This window comes from Polyodon spathula, chromosome 24 (genome assembly GCF_017654505.1).
Source record: "Polyodon spathula isolate WHYD16114869_AA chromosome 24, ASM1765450v1, whole genome shotgun sequence".
In the NCBI taxonomy this organism is placed as follows: domain Eukaryota; kingdom Metazoa; phylum Chordata; class Actinopteri; order Acipenseriformes; family Polyodontidae; genus Polyodon; species Polyodon spathula.
Genome location: NC_054557.1, coordinates 17,207,311 through 17,225,900, shown reverse-complemented (window position 1 = coordinate 17,225,900; position 18,590 = coordinate 17,207,311). Strand labels below are relative to the sequence as shown.

The 18,590-nt window shown below is 42.8% G+C and overlaps 1 protein-coding gene across 2 annotated transcripts in view; it reads left to right on the top strand.

Annotated features, from left to right (window-relative positions):
• Positions 1-18,590, top strand: part of LOC121299357 (synaptic vesicle glycoprotein 2B-like) — a 38,392-nt gene that overhangs the window by 8,852 nt on the left and 10,950 nt on the right. For both annotated transcript variants that reach the window (XM_041227071.1, XM_041227070.1), the window contains exon 2: positions 14,441-15,261. In XM_041227071.1, the coding sequence (XP_041083005.1) occupies positions 14,775-15,261 (487 nt within the window). In that variant the 5' untranslated portion in view covers positions 14,441-14,774. The remainder of the gene's footprint in view (positions 1-14,440; positions 15,262-18,590) is intronic.

Genomic DNA, 18,590 nt, shown 5'->3' with positions numbered 1-18,590 from the left:
AACGTTGGGTTTGCTTTTATGGGTTCATCCTTTTTATTCAGTAAACAGTGGGCAGGCTCACATTGACGTTTTAAGTCTCTGATCCTTTTTTAAGCACAAGAGCCTCCCTTGAAAATAAAGCAAACACTTATTAAATGAAACACCTCCAGAGACACACTGCCGCTCAACACGAACAGCATAGATTTGTTATGACAGTTTGGCACTGGAGGTGTGATATCACTTCCTATTGAATTGCTATTGAAATTAAGTAAAAAAAAAATCTTCTTGATAAATTCCACACTTGTTCATAAGTGAAAACAGATGCAGACCACGGTACAACAAACTGCCCATACTGTCAGTGTTAAACCGAATGTAAAGAAGATTCAAACATCTCGTGCTTTTCTATTTATTTTTGTCTGCACTTCTGTGAATTTCCATTCATTGTGCAGTACAGTGGGTTATTAGCAGTGCCCAGTTTTGGTTCTGAAAGCAGAGTTTCTCTTTGTGGTTTTGCTGAGCCAGTCCCTGTTTATTAAATGTTAATGTGATGTACGTTCAAAGTGGCTGCTGCTCTTTCTTCTCTGCTGTTTGCTGCCTCTCTGTGTGCTCTGTACTGCTGGGTCTGGCTTAATTGTGTTTGTATATGCTTTTTAAACATCTTGCTTAATGCACACAGAGAGCACTGTTCGGTTTCTTGAGGAGTACTTCATTAAATGCATTGCACCTGTGTTTCACCCACATTGCCCCAATTGTTTTCCCACTGCACCCACAACATTCCACTGCTTCTTCTGAGTCCATTACCATTGTACACGGGGCTTGGGAAAATCTCTGAGTCCATTACCTTTGTACATGGGGCTTGGGCAGATCTCTGAGTCCATTACCATTGTACATGGGGCTTGGGCAGATCTCTGAGTCCATTACCATTGAACATGGGGCTTGGGCAGATCTCTGAGTCCATTACCATTGAACATGGGGCTTGGGCAGATCTCTGAGTCCATTACCATTGTACATGGGGCTTGGGCAGATCTCTGAGTCCATTACCATTGTACATGGGGCTTGGGCAGATCTCTGAGTCCATTACCATTGAACATGGGGCTTGGGCAGATCTCTGAGTCCATTACCATTGTACATGGGGCTTGGGCAGATCTCTGAGTCCATTACCATTGTACATGGGGCTTGGGCAGATCTCTGAGTCCATTACCATTGTACATGGGGCTTGGGCAAATCTCTGAGTCCATTACCATTGTACATGGGGCTTGGGCAGATCTCTGAGTCCATCGACTTTTACTTTCTGTAGAAGAGGTTACCATGTTGAATCCAGCCTGGCTTTTAATATTTCATAATGCATTACAAAGGCACAGTGCATTATCCCTGAACTCATGCTGTAGTAGTCATTAGAAAATATAATCTCACAATAGCTTCCTGTTCTGAATAAAAAGGCTTTCATTCTTCATTTCTGTAGTCAGGTCCTTACTAAAGCTGACACATTGCATTATTTATTTAGGAACAAATAGCATGGAAAGCTATGCAATCCTGTTTTCTAGGATGAAAAATAAATGTGCTTGGAGAGTACCTAACAGAGTTAATGATTGGTTTATGAGCAGCAAGCGCTTCTGCAGTGTAGATTAGTCAGCTGGAAGCAGCTGTCATTGGTTTGTGGCGTGCACATTAAACTGAATTGCTAACTTTAAAATGCCCAACGCCCTGAAGATAAGAGCAGACAGTGGAAGATATATCCAGAAAGGGAACAGCATTTCAGCACAGGTGGTGTTTTGTGTTCACGCTCTGGCCTGGCATGACAGATCGGGGTTCAGATCACATCAGTATTTGTTTAGTACAGTGGAGTGCAGTAAATGCCCCTATTGTTTGAAGTAGCAGTTCTCATGAGTGGTTTGCAGAAATACTCACAGAGTTGGACATGGATACATGGGCATGGGGTCTGAGTTGCTCTCTCACTATTCAGGGAGGCTTGAGGCTGCACAGTGTAAACACAGATTTAGTTGTCAGAGCGTTTTTCTAGGATTAGTCTGCATTGTACCCATCTCCATTCCTGCTGTAGCATCACAGACCATCACCATCTCCATTCCTGCTGTAACATCACAGACCATCACCATCTCCATTCCTGCTGTAGCATCACAGACCATCACCATCTCCATTCCTGCTGTAGCATCACAGACCATCACCATCTCCATTCCTGCTGTAGCATCACAGACCATCACCATCTCCATTCCTGCTGTAACATCACAGACCATCACCATCTCCATTCCTGCTGTAACATCCAGACCATCACCATCTCCATTCCTGCTGTAGCATCACAGACCATCACCATCTCCATTCCTGCTGTAACATCACAGACCATCACCATCTCCATTCCTGCTGTAGTATCACAGACCATCACCATCTCCATTCCTGCTGTAGCATCACAGACCATCACCATCTCCATTCCTGCTGTAGTATCACAGACCATCACCATCTCCATTCCTGCTGTAGCATCACAGACCATCACCATCTCCATTCCTGCTGTAGCATCACAGACCATCACCTTCTCCATTCCTGCTGTAGTATCACAGACCATCACCATCTCCATTCCTGCTGTAACATCACAGACCATCACCATCTCCATTCCTGCTGTAACATCACAGACCATCACCATCTCCATTCCTGCTGTAACATCACAGACTATCACCATCTCCATTCCTGCTGTAACATCACAGACCATCACCATCTCCATTCCTGCTGTAGTATCACAGACCATCACCATCTCCATTCCTGCTGTAGTATCACAGACTATCACCCAGCACCTCCGTTACATCTTGAAGAAGCTGTAACCCAGCGTGGGTCCCGTTTTAACTTGATTACACACACATTTTCTTTAGATAAGCTAAACTTGTTTATTATTATACCATTTTCTGAAAACTGAAGTATTATCTGTTTAAAATTTCTCCAGAATATAATTTCTGAGGAGCTGAATCTGAAATTGTCAAGATATCAAGTTTTTCTAGGACACTTTTTCAATGCAGAAATAAATTAATCATGGATTTCACACATCTTCCTCTAAATAGGACTTTTGTCTGCAGCTGTTGTACATGTGTTATACAGAGTTAAATAAATCTCTTACTGACAATGTGTGTTACTCAATACCCTGTAATCACACATTAATATCAAAGGTTCATGTGCAGCCCCTTAACTGAAGTGTTACCTTTCCCTTTACTGTGTTGTTCTGCAGTAATAAATTAATCAGGATCCTGGTGCCCTGGCTGAATTTAAACCAGAGGAGTTCACAGTGAAAAGGTAGCGTCCTCTAAAACAAGGACAATCTCACTGTGCCAAGAGGATATACTGCGCAGTGCCTGCCAAATAAAGGACTACAGTATATGAAAACTAACCATGACACTGCAGTATTTATTATACCCCCGTCCTGAGAGGGACGTCGTGGGTCTACATTCTTAACCCTGACACTGCAGTATTTATTATACCCCCGTCATGCGAGGGACATCATGGGTCTGCATTCTTAACCGTGACACTGCAGTATTTATTATACCCCTGTCATGCCAGGGATGTCTTGGGTCTGCATTCTTAATCATGACACTGCAGTATTTACTATACCCCCGTCATGCGAGGGACGTCATGGGTCTACATTCTTAATCATGACACTGCAGTATTTATTATACCCCTGTCATGCGAGGGGGGTATAATAAACCAACAGCAGCTAATTCAGAATGCCGCTGCCAGGATCCTTACCAGATGTAAAAACCAGCAAGGCTGCAGTGAGAGGACATCCTGCTGTTGATTCTTTTCGTTTTTTCTAATCTAAAGCTTTGGGCAGGGGACAGAATGAAATGTCCGCAGTCATAAGCAGGATTAAACCCCGGCTCTCATCTGTCAGGACTGGGGATTTCAATACATTTCTACTCACTCACACTGTGTTTCATCTCTCTCGTGATCTCTCCCCTCTTTTCCCTTCTCTCTTCTCTCTGAAGTGGAGTACATTTCATGCAATAGATTTTTTTTATAGCAGCAAAGAAAGAGGCTGTAAAGAAGTGACATTTACACCTCCAGCTCCAGACATACAGTAAATCCCACAGAGAGACTGGAGGGAATGAGTGCTGGAGGCTCCACAGGCTTTGAGGAGTGTGTGGATGAGGCTTAGCCCCACAGGGCTGCCATGATTATTATTAATACTGCCATTATGATTAATGTAGCCTGGGTGTAGTTATGTATTTATACTGGGAAACCTTTCTGAGATTGTATAATACAGCACTCGCTGGAATGATGAAGAAATCCAAAAAGGCTGGTGCTACGGACACATGATTGCTAATTCAGAATTCAATAGAGATGCTTCATAGCCCTTTACAATGCTAATCTGTGCCCACACGGCACTACATGTTGCACAATACTACCACGTAGTGTAGCATACAGTCTGTTTAAAGTCAAGGTCCTACACTGGGCTGAGCGCAGAGGCTACTGATTGCCCAGCCATTGGGCATTTGGTTTGGAAAATGAACTCAAGGACAGAAATGGTGGGAAGTGCAAATTCAAAAACCCTAAAAGCAATTTAATAAATCCAATGAGAAACGTAGAGCATTAACAGTGAGGTGTGAGTGCTGGAGATCAGAGTGAAGCCGTGCACAGTACCCTTCTCTCACTGGGTTAATGCAGCCAGCCTGCCTGTGAGGGGGGTGTGTAGTGGATTATCCCTGCAAGACAGGACCAGATGACAGCTCAACAAAGCAGACGAATTGGGAGTGATAAGAGTGAAAAAGTGCCATGCTGGCTGCAGCAGGCGATGTCTGGCTTTTCCGTGCTGCCAGCTCAGGGTTACAAAGAAACCCACACCAAGGAGCAGCTGATTGGTAGCTCTTCATAATGAAAAATAACTGCAGTTTATTCCAAGTGTGGAGCTGTGCTTTTCAATCAAGACAAATAACTGCAGTGCTTAGCTGGGCTAGTTCAGGTGAGCTGGGTTCTGCTGGTCTCATCCCTGTTCTGTGGCACTGCTTCTCCATGGCAGTCTTCAGACCAGCTTGTGTGACTCTACGGCATGGCCAGCCCTGCTCTGTGAATAATGAAGCAGGACTTCAGTCTCCAGCACTGCCAATATGTTTCATGAGCACAGAGAACAAAAACATAAAAAAGTCAGATCCAGTAATGGAAATAAAAGTGTCACAGAAATGTTGTCCATATTTAAAGCACACTCCCTGCAGACAGACTGTGGCTGTTTGTCATACAGAGTGCTGCCTGCAGGCTCACTTGTGGGTAATAATCCATTTACAGCACTGCTGCTTGTTAATTGATGGGTGGCCCTGGGACTGCTGTAAACTGTGCTCAATATTGACTGCTGCTCATGTTTGCTTTATGATGCTTCGGGAAAAAAATTAGACCTCAATAGAGAGCGTGACTAGTGAAGATTGTATTTCTTCCTTTATTTGTTTAAACTTATTAGTTACATACCCAAATAAAACAACTGCCTTTTACCTGCAGAGGGAGTTCATTTCATCTGCACTGAAGCTAGGAATCATATCCTTGCTCCTGCAATGCGCAGTACTGGTTAACAGGCAAAGAAACAAGCTCTTTTAGCAGTCATTTGTAGGAGAGTTTTGGTTGGTAATTCTACACCAGGGTAACATAGTGTTGATTGTAACTATAGTGAAATAACAGTTTAATATTACCATAGAGTTCTTCTGACAAGACTAAGGAAGAGGAAGCACTGTGGCAACAGCACACATGGCTCTTAAGATTGTCAAGATTGTCCATTCGCTCCTTATTGCCGTGGGCAACAATGCATTGTATCAGCACCTCACTTGAGCGACAGGTAATGGGCATGTCCCATTACTGCAGAAATATTGCTTCCCTTGCTCTGTTACTTACAGAGATTCTAATAGAAGAATTCCAGCAATGGCTGCTGGTTTGCTGCAGACTGGACCTCACAATTAGTTTACTGGTTTCTTTCTGGTTGTCCAACTGGTTTATGAAAATAGAACATTTTGCCGCAGTTTTTTGTACCGACTAATTTTCGACTAAAAGGGTCTTGACTGATTTTGCATGAGGATTGAATGAAACTCTTATCAGGGCTGTGTGCTGTTTCAAACTCTGAAAACTACCTTGTCCTCGGAAGGGGTAGCCTGTTAATCTCTCAGTTATAGTTTAATAAGGGCCCTGGGTTCAGACAATCAGATTTTGTATTGGTTTCACTGACGTTTCTTTAAAGCTGCTTGTCATTCAAGCTGTTTAATAGGATATTCTTTTCAAAGTTCATTCGTGAACTGGGATTAGTGTGCAGTGCAGGGGAGCGATGGAGGATGACTGAGACAGGAGGAAGCTCCAGCCAGGCAGGACTTTGATTGTTTAGCTTGTTCACTAGAAAGTACGCTTCAACTTGTTTTCAAATCCTACCCTAACCCAAACCCTAAACCCTAACCCTAACCCTCCACTAAAAAGAGACAGGCAAACCATTTGAAAGGCTTCCACATGCATCATTTACACTGTTTCATTGCATTCTCAGCCTGGTTAATTAATGAAGAATTGTAATTGAATTGAATGAAACGCAGCCCCTGTGTATAATGTGCTTGACTAAAGTATGCATAACACACGTGACTTCTATACTTCCCTAGTAAAAACCCTACAGTGTAGAATACCGCACACTGCGGGAATCGTTTGCAAGCTGTACACAGAAATGCAGATAAAGTACGTTACTTTATACAGATATACGGGGTCTGCTGAGAGGCTTTTCTTTAGCAGCAAGACAGTGAGCAATTAACTCACTGCAAATAAAGGTCATAGATAAAGAAAAGGGTATAAATGCTTAAGAGTCACCAGGGATCTAGTGAAGACATTAAACTGGAAAGTAAAAATTTAATTAGTGCATCCCCAGTCTCCGACAGAAGCCTCAAGGGGTCTCTGCTATGTGTGGATGAGTGAAGTCCTGCCCTTTTCATGCATAAGGACTCTATTCATTTATTTGAAATGTTTTACTTGGGAAACCTATTGAGGTTAAATCAAGCACTTTGCTTACATTGACTCACAGTGGAAAACACGTTCGAGCGACATTGTACAATAAAATGATGTAACAGTTATCAGCAATGACCCTGTCGACGCAGAACTTGTGTTGAGAAGCTCAGTGGGCAGGGCAGTAGGCTGTGGGTTCGAACCCCACTCAACCAGGCGGTTTTCCGCAGTGTAAACCCCTTAACCAAATAGACTGAAGTCTTGGGTGTCCAAAGCTCTAACTGCACATCGACAGCACTGTGCCAGCGCACTACGCCTCTGCTATACTCTTATGTAGGATTGGGTAGTGTTTTGGGTGCTATAGTTACACTAGTTTTACTTTTTTAACCCTTACTGGGGATGCATATTCTAAGTTTCTGGTTCCTGTCCATGTTTACAGACACTTTTACACATAGAGTCTATAGGTCCATACAGTCTACTGGTCCATACAGTCTACTGGTCCATATAGTCCACTGGTCCATATTGTTTACCGGTCCATATAGTCTACAGATCCATACAGTCTATAGGTCCATACAGTCTACTGGTCCATACAGTCTACTGGTCCATATAGTCCACTGGTCCATACAGTCTACCGGTCCATATAGTCTACAGATCCATACAGTCTATAGGTCCATACAGTCTACTGGTCCATACAGTCTACTGGTCCATATAGTCCACTGGTCCATACAGTCTACCGGTCCATATAGTCTACAGATCCATACAGTCTATAGGTCCATACAGTCTACTGGTCCATACAGTCTACTGGTCCATATAGTCCACTGGTCCATACAGTCTACCAGTCCATATAGTCTACAGATCCATACAGTCTATAGGTCCATACAGTCCATTTAGACTATTTGTATTCTTTCCCTTTACAATGAAGCCCAGCGCCTAGTTTTTTTTTTCATCACAGCTGTGCATTGGTTTTGTTTTGAATGATTTTTCATCAAGAAGTCCCAAATCCCTTTCCTGATCAGTATGCTGCATCCCTGTCCCATTTACACACACACCCTTACTCTCACACTTATTTCCCTACACTGAATTCCATCTGCAACTTCAGAAACTGCGATTTGAAAGATATTGGATGATGTGGTAGAAATTTTGAAGTGAAGTTTCTCAAGCAGTGCCTCATTTGCATGCAGGATCATGTGTGCTGAAAAGCAGCACTCATAGTTTTTCTAGCTCCCAGCTGCATTCAAGCATATTACAATCCTCCTTGTAGACAAGCCCATGTGCCCCCTGTTAATTCCTGCAAGTGGCCCCAGACCCTGCAGTGTGAGCTGTAATGAGGATGTCAAGGTCACTCATGTTTAACACTCTCCAGGTTTCACATGCGACTCTGCCAGTGTGGTAACAGGCCCTGCGGCTGCCAAGACGTATGAGCAGAGAAAGTTTCATAAGCAGTGCTTTTGATTTTTCCTCTTAAGACTTAAGCCTTGTCAGAGCTCATTTAGAATAATGAGATCTGAATGTTCTCGAGCCAGGAAGAGGAATCACTACCTGGCGCTTCACCTGTCAATGCTTAAAATGCCACTACAGAAATCCACACCTGCAGAGCATTTAAGCTGCTGTGTGAACTCAGATGAGGTTCACACTCAAACAATGCAGTTTAACAGCATTAGTAGTCCCTATCCTTTTACAGTTGCAGTAGAACAGCATATTAAAATGCAGTAAAGCATAATAAAATATAACATTAAGTGGCACAGGCAAAGACAGACAATCGAAGGTGAGTTTGATAAAGCATGGTAAAAGCATTGTATTACCATATTAAAAACATTGGAGACTGCAATTACTATGCCCTTCTTCTTGCTCTGGTAAACTTTCACAATGGAATGGTTATTACTATTACTAATTTGGTGCTGAATCTAAAATACTGAAAGGGCCTCAGCAGGCCACTATGCCCGCCATGCCGGAGCCTGGCAGAGGAAATGGCTCCCAGACCCCATTTTGCTATACTGACTTCTACCACTTCCAGCTTCCTGCTGAAGCTTCATTTTTCTCTTCTCAGAGACGCATTGCTCCCCCTATTTTTTTTTCCGTACACATCTGAGGATTGTATCCATCATTGATCTAAGAATAGAACAGACGGTTATTAAGGCTTAATGCAGTAATGCATCTCTGGCTAAGTGGCTGCTGCTTGTAACATAAGATTTATTTCATCAGGGACAAGAGCCATCCCATGACTGCTCCAAATAAGAGCACAGCAAAAGAAACGAGAAAAAAGAGAAATACATTGCTCAGCTTTTCCTCAGGAGAAAGAGAATGTGTGTTTTGAGCAGATAGTGTATACAGAGCAGGCTCCCTTCTACAGAGCTGCTTGGTTTGTTTCCTTCAGCCACCACTCCTTTCAATCAGCAATGGCAGCATTTCTGCAACACTTCAACACAGGTGCAAAATTCAAAAAGAGTCAACAAACAGGCCAGGCTGCCCTTGCTAATCGAATTTGAAAATGCTCAGTTCCCAAGCTCCATGTCTATGGAGTTAGGATATTACCGGTTGTATCTCAGATAAATACCTCCACGTAATCAAATAATGCACTGACATTTGGCTGGGTATGTTGCATCAACCCACTGCAGCAAACATGAATGAATATCCAGCATTGCTGGAAGAGTGGTAACGCACAGGACTGCGTGTCATCTCGGTGGTGACTGGGTACACAACCTGATACCAGGATTGATCGTGCTAATTGAGTTAATGTGCTTCTGCAAGAACAAGCAATACAACGAGTTTAAACAGTGAGTCTGTCAAAGCAGAAATCACAGACAGTTACCCTTGCAATGGAGGTTTGCGTTTCTGCCGCAGGAAAAAAAAAAAAAACAACTGCCTCTGGACATAATGAAACTTGAAATGATTGCTAATTCAGGTTTGACTTGGGATCCATTACAGAACAGGGCAGGAAACTGAACCCTGCTTCATTATGAAATCCATTGCAGAGAAAAAACAGTCACGTGAAAGAGGTTTTAATACCTGGACAGCCTTCAGAGGTCTTGTATTCATCTTGAGAGTGAGATACAGTATCCATCATTGTGAACAGAGATGCTCACTGGATTCACTGCACATCTGGATATACATATCCTTGGAAACAGAGATGATTGCTGGAGTCACTGCACATCTGTATATACATATCCTTGTGAACTGCGTGTTCACAGGTATGTGTATGTAGGGATCCTTTCTATTCTATATTTCCTTACTTCCTGTCACATGAGATTCTGTTGTTTTTCGTCTTCTGGTCACATGTCTAGATGTTTACTGATCCACATGTGCTCCTGTCACCTACATCATTATGGTGTGTAGTTACTGGATGAGAAGCAAAACAAACAAATCTGCTTTTACACAAACTCAAACCTGGAAAGCTCTAGAAAGAACACAGGTTTAAACGATTCCATCAAGTTCTCATTGTGCTTGTATGTTTAATCCTAGGTACAGCACTGTAATATTCCTGGGTGTGAAAGTCATTGCGTTTTGTTTAGAACCCATCCTTCCTGGCAGGACACGTGTTGCTTTGTATTATTAATGCTTCAGACTTGTATATAATGCATGGAGTGTGCTGCTAGGAATCATGTGTGAGCCTGGATTGGTGTGAATAAAGCTTGTTTGGTTTGCAATCAAGACAGTATCTCCAGCAATCGAATGTCAAGTGTTGCATTAGCCTCCTTCTCACCACCTGTCTTTATTTAAGACACTCCGAGTTCAGTACAGAATGCCCTTTCATTTTGCCAAAATCCGATATTATCCAGCTAGAAAGCTGGCATTCATCCCAGTTTAACAACGGAAGAATTACAGGATCGCAGCAAAGTAACCCAATCTCAGAACCTTTTCAGAGCATTAGAATACACCCTCATATGTTTTTAGCAGCATCAGCTGAAAGTTTATTCCAGTGTAAACTATACTGTATACTTGTACTTTGTATACTGATATAGTAGCCTGCAAGCATCCTGTATGCAATGGAAGCATGTTATACATTGTTTAATACACTGTGTTTTCTAGCTGTCAGTATCATTTAAGCTTTTCCAGCAGACATGCTGTTATTTTTAGTATTTCCCATAACTTTTGATTACTCTTTACGGTTTGATATTCAACAGGAGCCTCAGCATTATTATAGTTAGACTTGGGTAGACACTAAACAAAGATGCTTTGATAGAAATGTGTTCCTTAATTCAGTTTCATGCACAGCGGAAGCATGTTAAGCTGATGAATAGTCTTGAGATGGAGAACGAGTCGACATTTTGTATTTGCTTTCATGTGCCATCGCAAACATTCCCTTTTTCTTTTTTATTAATCTTTACTTAGAAATAATCCTGATTTGTGACATACAGTGAAATGAGTGCTGGTTCAATTTAAGAGTCATAAAAGGTTTTACCAGCAGGAAATACAACATTAATTTGAATTTCTTTTAAACACAGTTACAGTGATACTGAGAATAACTGCTTCTACTTTCTGTTTGCACTGTCAGAAAAAGACACTTGTACTTCTGTATTAAAGACACAGTGCCCAGCAATCCTGTAACTCTTCTACTAAAATATGACCCTTATTCTGCTTATGTTCTTCTCTACTATATATAAGCAGTGTACAAGCAGTGTTTATTCACAGCCTTGTATGCAGACACAAACTCCCTTTTCCATGGACCTGATTCTTTCTGGAGAACCAGTCTCATTCACTTTGGATTTAGGGGTCTGCAATGCAGATAAGAAACGCTAATTGTATTCAATTAACACACTGTCAATGATATGATATAATAAACATATACAGAAAGTACAGAGACCATTAAATAAAGCCACTGCTGCAGAATGCAGCGCCCGTGCAAGGTGGCTTGGTTGCACAACAATTGTAAAGGAATGGCTTGCTCCCATGCCAGAGCGTGTTGAGAACGTGGTATTAGGTGGAGCTGTCCATGGTGCTGAGAGCGATTCCCTGGGATCAGTCCATATGGAATTCATGACCGTCAAACGTCTTTGTACTGAAGAGGGGGCGGCAGCACTGGAACGGATACAGCATTACAGCAGCTTACTGGAGTCAGAGTGTTACAGTCCCTGCGCGTTTCTTTATTCTGATTTTTATTTTATTTTTAGATTTGAAACAGGATTTTTTCTTATACTTTGATTTGTTTTCCTATGCTCCTACTGTTATAGCAGAGCCAATATACAGTACTGTACTTTCATTCTCACCAAAAAATGTGCTGCAGCTTACAATGAGAGAAGCATAACAAACTGTAGCAAAGCCTGGTGAAAGCACGGTAAGGCACAGACAAGGAACTGTGAAAGGACAGAGAGACGTGCTAAAGTATAGTAAATACTGATGATCTTTTCTGAACACCCAGGTGCATTCTTTATACACTGCATCTTCTCCTCCAGCCTACCACAGACCATGAAGAAGCAGCCAGAGACTGAGAGCCAAATCGAACAGTCTCGTTTGGAAAGGTATCCTGGGCGCACTATCTTAGCAAAAACAGAGTTGCTAATTAATTGGCTGCTGTAATGAGTGCTTCATAGGAATGGCTGGTTTTGTGCAATTTGTTTTAGTGATGACTCAGGGCTGTGATCCAGGGCTGGAGAACAGTGCAATCTGAGATGTTAATTAGATACTGGAGAAAGGGAAATCTCAGGGGGGGAGAGAGAGAGAGAGAGAGAGAGAGAGAGAGAGAGAGAGAGAGAGAGAGAGAGAGAGAGAGAGAGAGAGAGAGAGAGAGAGAGAGAGAGAAGGACATCTGCTCTTTGTGTCTCATTAGCATTAATTACTGTAATTGATTCATACAGCACCCCTCCACCTTTATCAGTGGAACAGTCACCTTTATCAGTGGAACAGTCACCTTTATCAGTGGAACAGTCAGCTCATGATGATGCGGTATTAAAGATGGTTCTTATCCTCATAATATGTACTGTATCTGTCTTTCTAATTTCCTTCTTTTAATTCCCATCATACATCTTCTAAACCAGACACTAAAATGTTTTAGTTAAGCAATTGAGGGCAAAGAGCCATCATCTGCACACTTGATATGTATATACATCAACACCATCTGCTGGGCATTTAGCACATTGCAGCTAACCCTGTACAATGATTTGCTCCAAGAACCCAAAGCAGCTGTCAGGATTACCATGCCTTCCCTGTGATCTGGCAGTTTTCTACAGTCCCTGTACACAGTTTTACTTTGGTTTGTGCATTCAGCACTCAAAGCTGACAGAAATGACTGCCTAGTGGAACGAATTTAATTAGGTGAATTAAGAGAGTGATTTGGTTTGGAAACGTAGATAAAGGCATCCTTTACTAGCGTGACAGCTTTAATTCTGCTTTGCTCAGAGCTAAAAAGATGCAAAGTGCGCTGTAATGTTACGGATTAGCACTAGGATTTGTTCAGGTCCCTCTGATCCCATTAAATGACTGGAAATGTGAATACTTAATCCTACATAAAAAAATGAGTCATTATAAAATATATCACTCCAAGTCCAACAAAGAAATCAAGTCTGGTTTCGTAATTATGTTTCAACAAAGTCTCTAATGCTTTCTGCTTCTATCTGAAAAAAAACTGTATTCATGTATGTTTCATCTACTATGCTACTGCTTAGGATGTGCAGAATACCTTAAGATATACCTTTGAATTCCTGCCTTCTTTCTTGTATTTTAGTCCTGGACTAGTAGCTCTGTCTTCAGGCAGGGCCATACACCATTCCCTACAAAGCAGCTCCAAAACCAGAGCACCTCAATCCAGTCTATAGAACAGCTGAACCTGCTTCTTTACACACATTGTGCAGCAAGCATTTCCAGGCTCGCCCGCAAGCAGGCAGTGTGTGTCACAGCTTGCCTTTCCTTGCAGTCCATGATGACAAGCTGTTCTACTCTACCTTGTTAAGGTGGTCTGATCTAATTGAATGGATTCTTCAGTGACTATGAAGGCTACATGAAGTGTTATATATGTGTTCAGCAGGTACTTTGCATATGAGGGGATTGGGTTTGCAAACATAACATTATTCTTATATAATTTTTTTGGGTATTAATCAGTGCAAGTGGCTCTTTGTCTCTGCACCTGCATTCTTTCTTGTCTGTGTAAACATAATGTCAGGTGCTGAACCCTTACCCCCAGAAGGAAAAGGTTGGGTGTTGTATTTTTTGATGACTTCTGTAGAAAAGGAAGGTTGATGTTATGTGAACAGTGCCCTGGAGGCAGTGTACATTTTCCGGAGCATTCATATACTGTATTAAAAACAGATCTGTAAAACAAGCAATTACAATGGTTAGGAATAACACAATGAACCAGTCTTTCTCTTTCCTTGTTTCAATACTGAGGTGATACTGGATAACTAGAGAGTATAGCTGCTGTGTTTTGAATGAGTGACAATGTCTGTGTTGATTCATGAATACTCAGATATGCTTTAATTGCATGGTAAGCATTGAGCCCTCCAAACAGTATACAGCATTGCTCGTATGACCAAGCCTTACATGTTTTACCAGGCTTCAATACATCTTTTTTTTCTTTCTTTTTTAGAATGTTGCCTTCTACAGAAATCAACAGCAAGAGGTAGTGGAATCCTGTTTGTCCATTTAAAGCCTTATCCCAAAGGAGATTCCAGCTATATTTATACAGAAAAAAGCAGCTCAAACACATCTAGAATCATTTAAAACATCTCCAGAAGACTTTTTGCCTGAAAAAAAATATAACCTGGGTCTGCAATTTTGGTTGTTGGAATCTGAGAACACTGAAAAAGAAGCGTGTAGGGGGCAAGGATTATGCCAGTATAGTCAACGCCTGCTCTAGGAGTAAGTACAGCGGCGCTCTCTCGCACACTCTCTCTATCACGTGTTTCTGTCTGTCTGTAAGAATGGACGACCGCTACAGAAACAACCCTAATTCCTACCAGGACCCCCAAGGAGGCAGCAACACCTACTCAACCTTCAGGGAAGGAGGGGACCAGGGTGGCTACTACGGCAGCAATGAGTACCCAGCCCAGGACGAGGACGCGGCAAGCGACGCCACAGAGGGGCACGATGACGAAGACGAGATCTACGAGGGGGAGTACCAGGGCATCCCCCACCCCGATGATATCCGGGCCAACAAGAAGGCAGCGCAGGCCCAGTATGAAGGGCAGGGCGACAGGCTGGCAGAGAGGATGCAGGACCAGGAGCAGTTGGCGCACCAGTACGAGGCCATCATCGAGGAGTGCAGCCATGGGCGCTTCCAGTGGACCCTGTTCTTCGTGGCTGGGCTGGCCCTCATGGCGGACGGGGTGGAGTGCTTCGTGGTCGGCTTTGTGATGCCCAGCGCCGAGAAGGACATGTGCATGTCCAATGCCAACAAAGGGATGCTGGGTGAGTACCATTGGAAATGGTGAAGGGATAATATCACACTGAGGTTGGAGAACGTACAGCTGTTGTGGATTGAATGAGTGACAACTGAATACTCAGATATGCTTTCATTGCATTGCAAGCATTGAGCTCTCCTACCATTGAGCTACATTGTGCGAATAGGCTGGAGCTCTCCTCACACAGTCCAGTTTCAGAAGTACTCAAGCCCATTCTAAATGAAAAATCTGCACAGCCAACTAATGGTATAGTCAACGACTTGATGAATCGCACTGCTTGCTCAATACATTTCTGTTTACAAAGATTAATGATGCCTTCTCTTCTGAAGTGCAGGAGACTCACCAGGATGCCTGGCCCACTGCATGCTAACAAATTAGAGTGGCTACTGCTTGTATAGCATTCAGAGTCTCAAAGCCTGAGTCAATGCAACTCTGTAGGATTTTACTATGATGATAAAATACGTAGGGTGACCAAGAGATTGTGAATTTTGTACTGTATGGCATGCATGGGAGTAAGGTATCACATATAAGATGTTACACAGAGCTCCCTACAACACAACCACTGTGTATAAGAAATCCATTCCTCTGGAGCTGATGGGTCTGAATGTGAAACCTCAATACTATATCTCTTCACGGTTTATTTCACATCTTTCTGGTACCCAGCTGTAATGACAAATCTGATTTGCAGAGTGTTCAGTGTTTTACCAGTCCCCTGCTATAACCATTTGGCCACACTGCCTTAGGTTTATAGCTCAGGCAGGAAAACAGTCTGAGCTGTTAATAGTGCAGTGCAGTGGTTTTTTTTTGTTGACTGTACAGAGAGCTAAGTCAGCATGCACTAGTGGAATTGATAGCTACTGTCCTGACCTTGCTTCTAGGATACATAAACCTGGCCCTCTGCCATTGATCTTGTTGACACATTTTGTGCAGAACTTTCCATACATACTGTAGTGGCAGTCCCTCCTCTGAAGATTGTACAGGACAGTCCATACATACTGTAGTGCCAGTCCCTCCTCTGAAGATTGTATAGGACAGTCCATACATACTGTAGTGCCAGTCCCTCCTCTGAAGATTGTACAGGACAGTCCATACATACTGTAATGCCAGTCCCTCCTCTGAAGATTGTACAGGACAGTCCATACATACTGTAGTGCCAGTCCCTCCTCTGAAGATTGTACAGGACAGTCCATACATACTGTAGTGCCAGTCCCTCCTCTGAAGATTGTACAGGACAGTCCATACATACTGTAGTGCCAGTCCCTCCTCTGAAGATTGTACAGGACAGTCCATACATACTGTAGTGCCAGTCCCTCCTCTGAAGATTGTACAGGACAGTCCATACATACTGTAGTGCCAGTCCCTCCTCTGAAGATTGTACAGGACAGTCCATACATACTGTAGTGCCAGTCCCTCCTCTGAAGATTGTACAGGGGAGAGCTGCCTGAGCTGCTGCTTCATGTGAAGGAGAGGCTGTGTTTAGTTTGCAGATGGATTTCATTGGAATCATAAAGGATCAAATTCAATTCTCCTTTTAGCTGGGGAAAGCTAACATTTACAGTAATAGGTAATGGAAATAAGAAAGAGTCCTGTTTTACTGCGGTTTCCTATGGTAAAAGTAACCATAAAGCAAGAAGGTAAAGAACCAATATGAACTCAAGCCAACATTAATACTGCTTTAAATTAGTATAACCGACAACACGACAACATTTACTGTGCTGTAACTAAACTTTTCGTATACTATATTGCAAAAGCAATTCAATTCAGTGGCTGTAGTTTAACTGCACTCCACTCTGTTTCTGACCCACTTCTCCAACTTCCTGAGGTTGCTTCTATTGTGGCTGTTGCAAGGCTCCTCAATCAGAGCTCTGAGTAATGCCAGCACACTGACAGGAGTGCTGGGAAGGTGCAGCTGTGTTGGGAGGCTTGTCATCACATACCTCCATATGCCGCAGAGGTTCCTGGAGACCCATGCCGGCTCTCTTGCTATCTGTGTGCCAAGCTCCCTGGCAATGATGGCATCTGCAGCTATCTCCTGCCCAGACGGGTGGATTAAGACTGACTGTGGGTGGTTTGGTTTTACACTGCCTGATCCTGAGTGTTAGTTTCTCATTAAATATCAGCACCCAAAGCACAGTGCAGCAGGGTGTGGTTAGGCACGGCATGATTTGAGTACCAATGATATTCAGTGATCTCAAATTGCAGCTCAGCTAAATCAAGTACTACTACCTGTGGTTATAATAGTGCAGTTAAACCCGTTAACAACCTCCAGTGTGCACTGTGATGTATAAACACTCCCACACTCACACAGACACATGCACTTTATGTGCTGCTTGCTCCCTCCGCAGGACTTTCATTATAAATCAGATTCCACAGGGGCTGGTCCTTGTGTTATGCCTCCGATATAATGTGCTCTGGCTCCCAGCTCTTAACTGGCATGAGCTGCCGACAAATGAATCTTGCTCCAATTCAGGAGCTTCACTCACCTGTCTGATATGAGAGCACACTGATGAATCTGACTGAGAAATACACAGTGCAGGAGAGTAATTGAAGTTCAGCAACTTCACTCACCTGTCTGATATGAGAGCACACTGATGAATCTGACTGAGAAATACACAGTGCAGGAGAGTAACTGAAGTTCAGCAACTTCACTCACCTGTCTGATATGAGAGCACACTGATGAATCTGACTGAGAAATACACAGTGCAGGAGAGTAATTGAAGTTCAGCAACTTCACTCACCTGTCTGATATGAGAGCACACTGATGAATCTGACTGAGAAATACACAGTGCAGGAGAGTAATTGAAGTTCAGCAACTTCACTCACCTGTCTGATATGAGAGCACACTGATGAATCTGACTGAGAAATACACAGTGCAGGAGAGTAATTGAAGTTCAGCAACTTCACTCACCTGTCTGATATGAGAGCACACTGATGAATCTGACTCAGTGAATTGTAATGTGAGTAAATGAAAGCACGTATTCTTTCAGGATGGAAAACCCCAACAGGTCATGAAACTAGTAACACATACAGGTGCCAGTTAGTGGAGTAGTTATATGAGGCCAGCACAGTCGCATAGTAAATGGAGGGCCAGCTGGGAGACAACAGAACAGAACGGAACTGGTACAGCACCTTTCATCCACATGAGATCTCAAAGGGTTTTCTTTATGAACGCTTTGCTGCTCTGGATAAACAGTACTTCAGTGAAACCAAAATAATGTGCACCACTGCACTACTGCACTACAAAATGCACTGCGAGAAGTGACCAGTGATCATTTTGATCTTTGATTTAACATCATGTAATCCAAGAAGCTATAAAATGATATTGTAAAAGTGTAC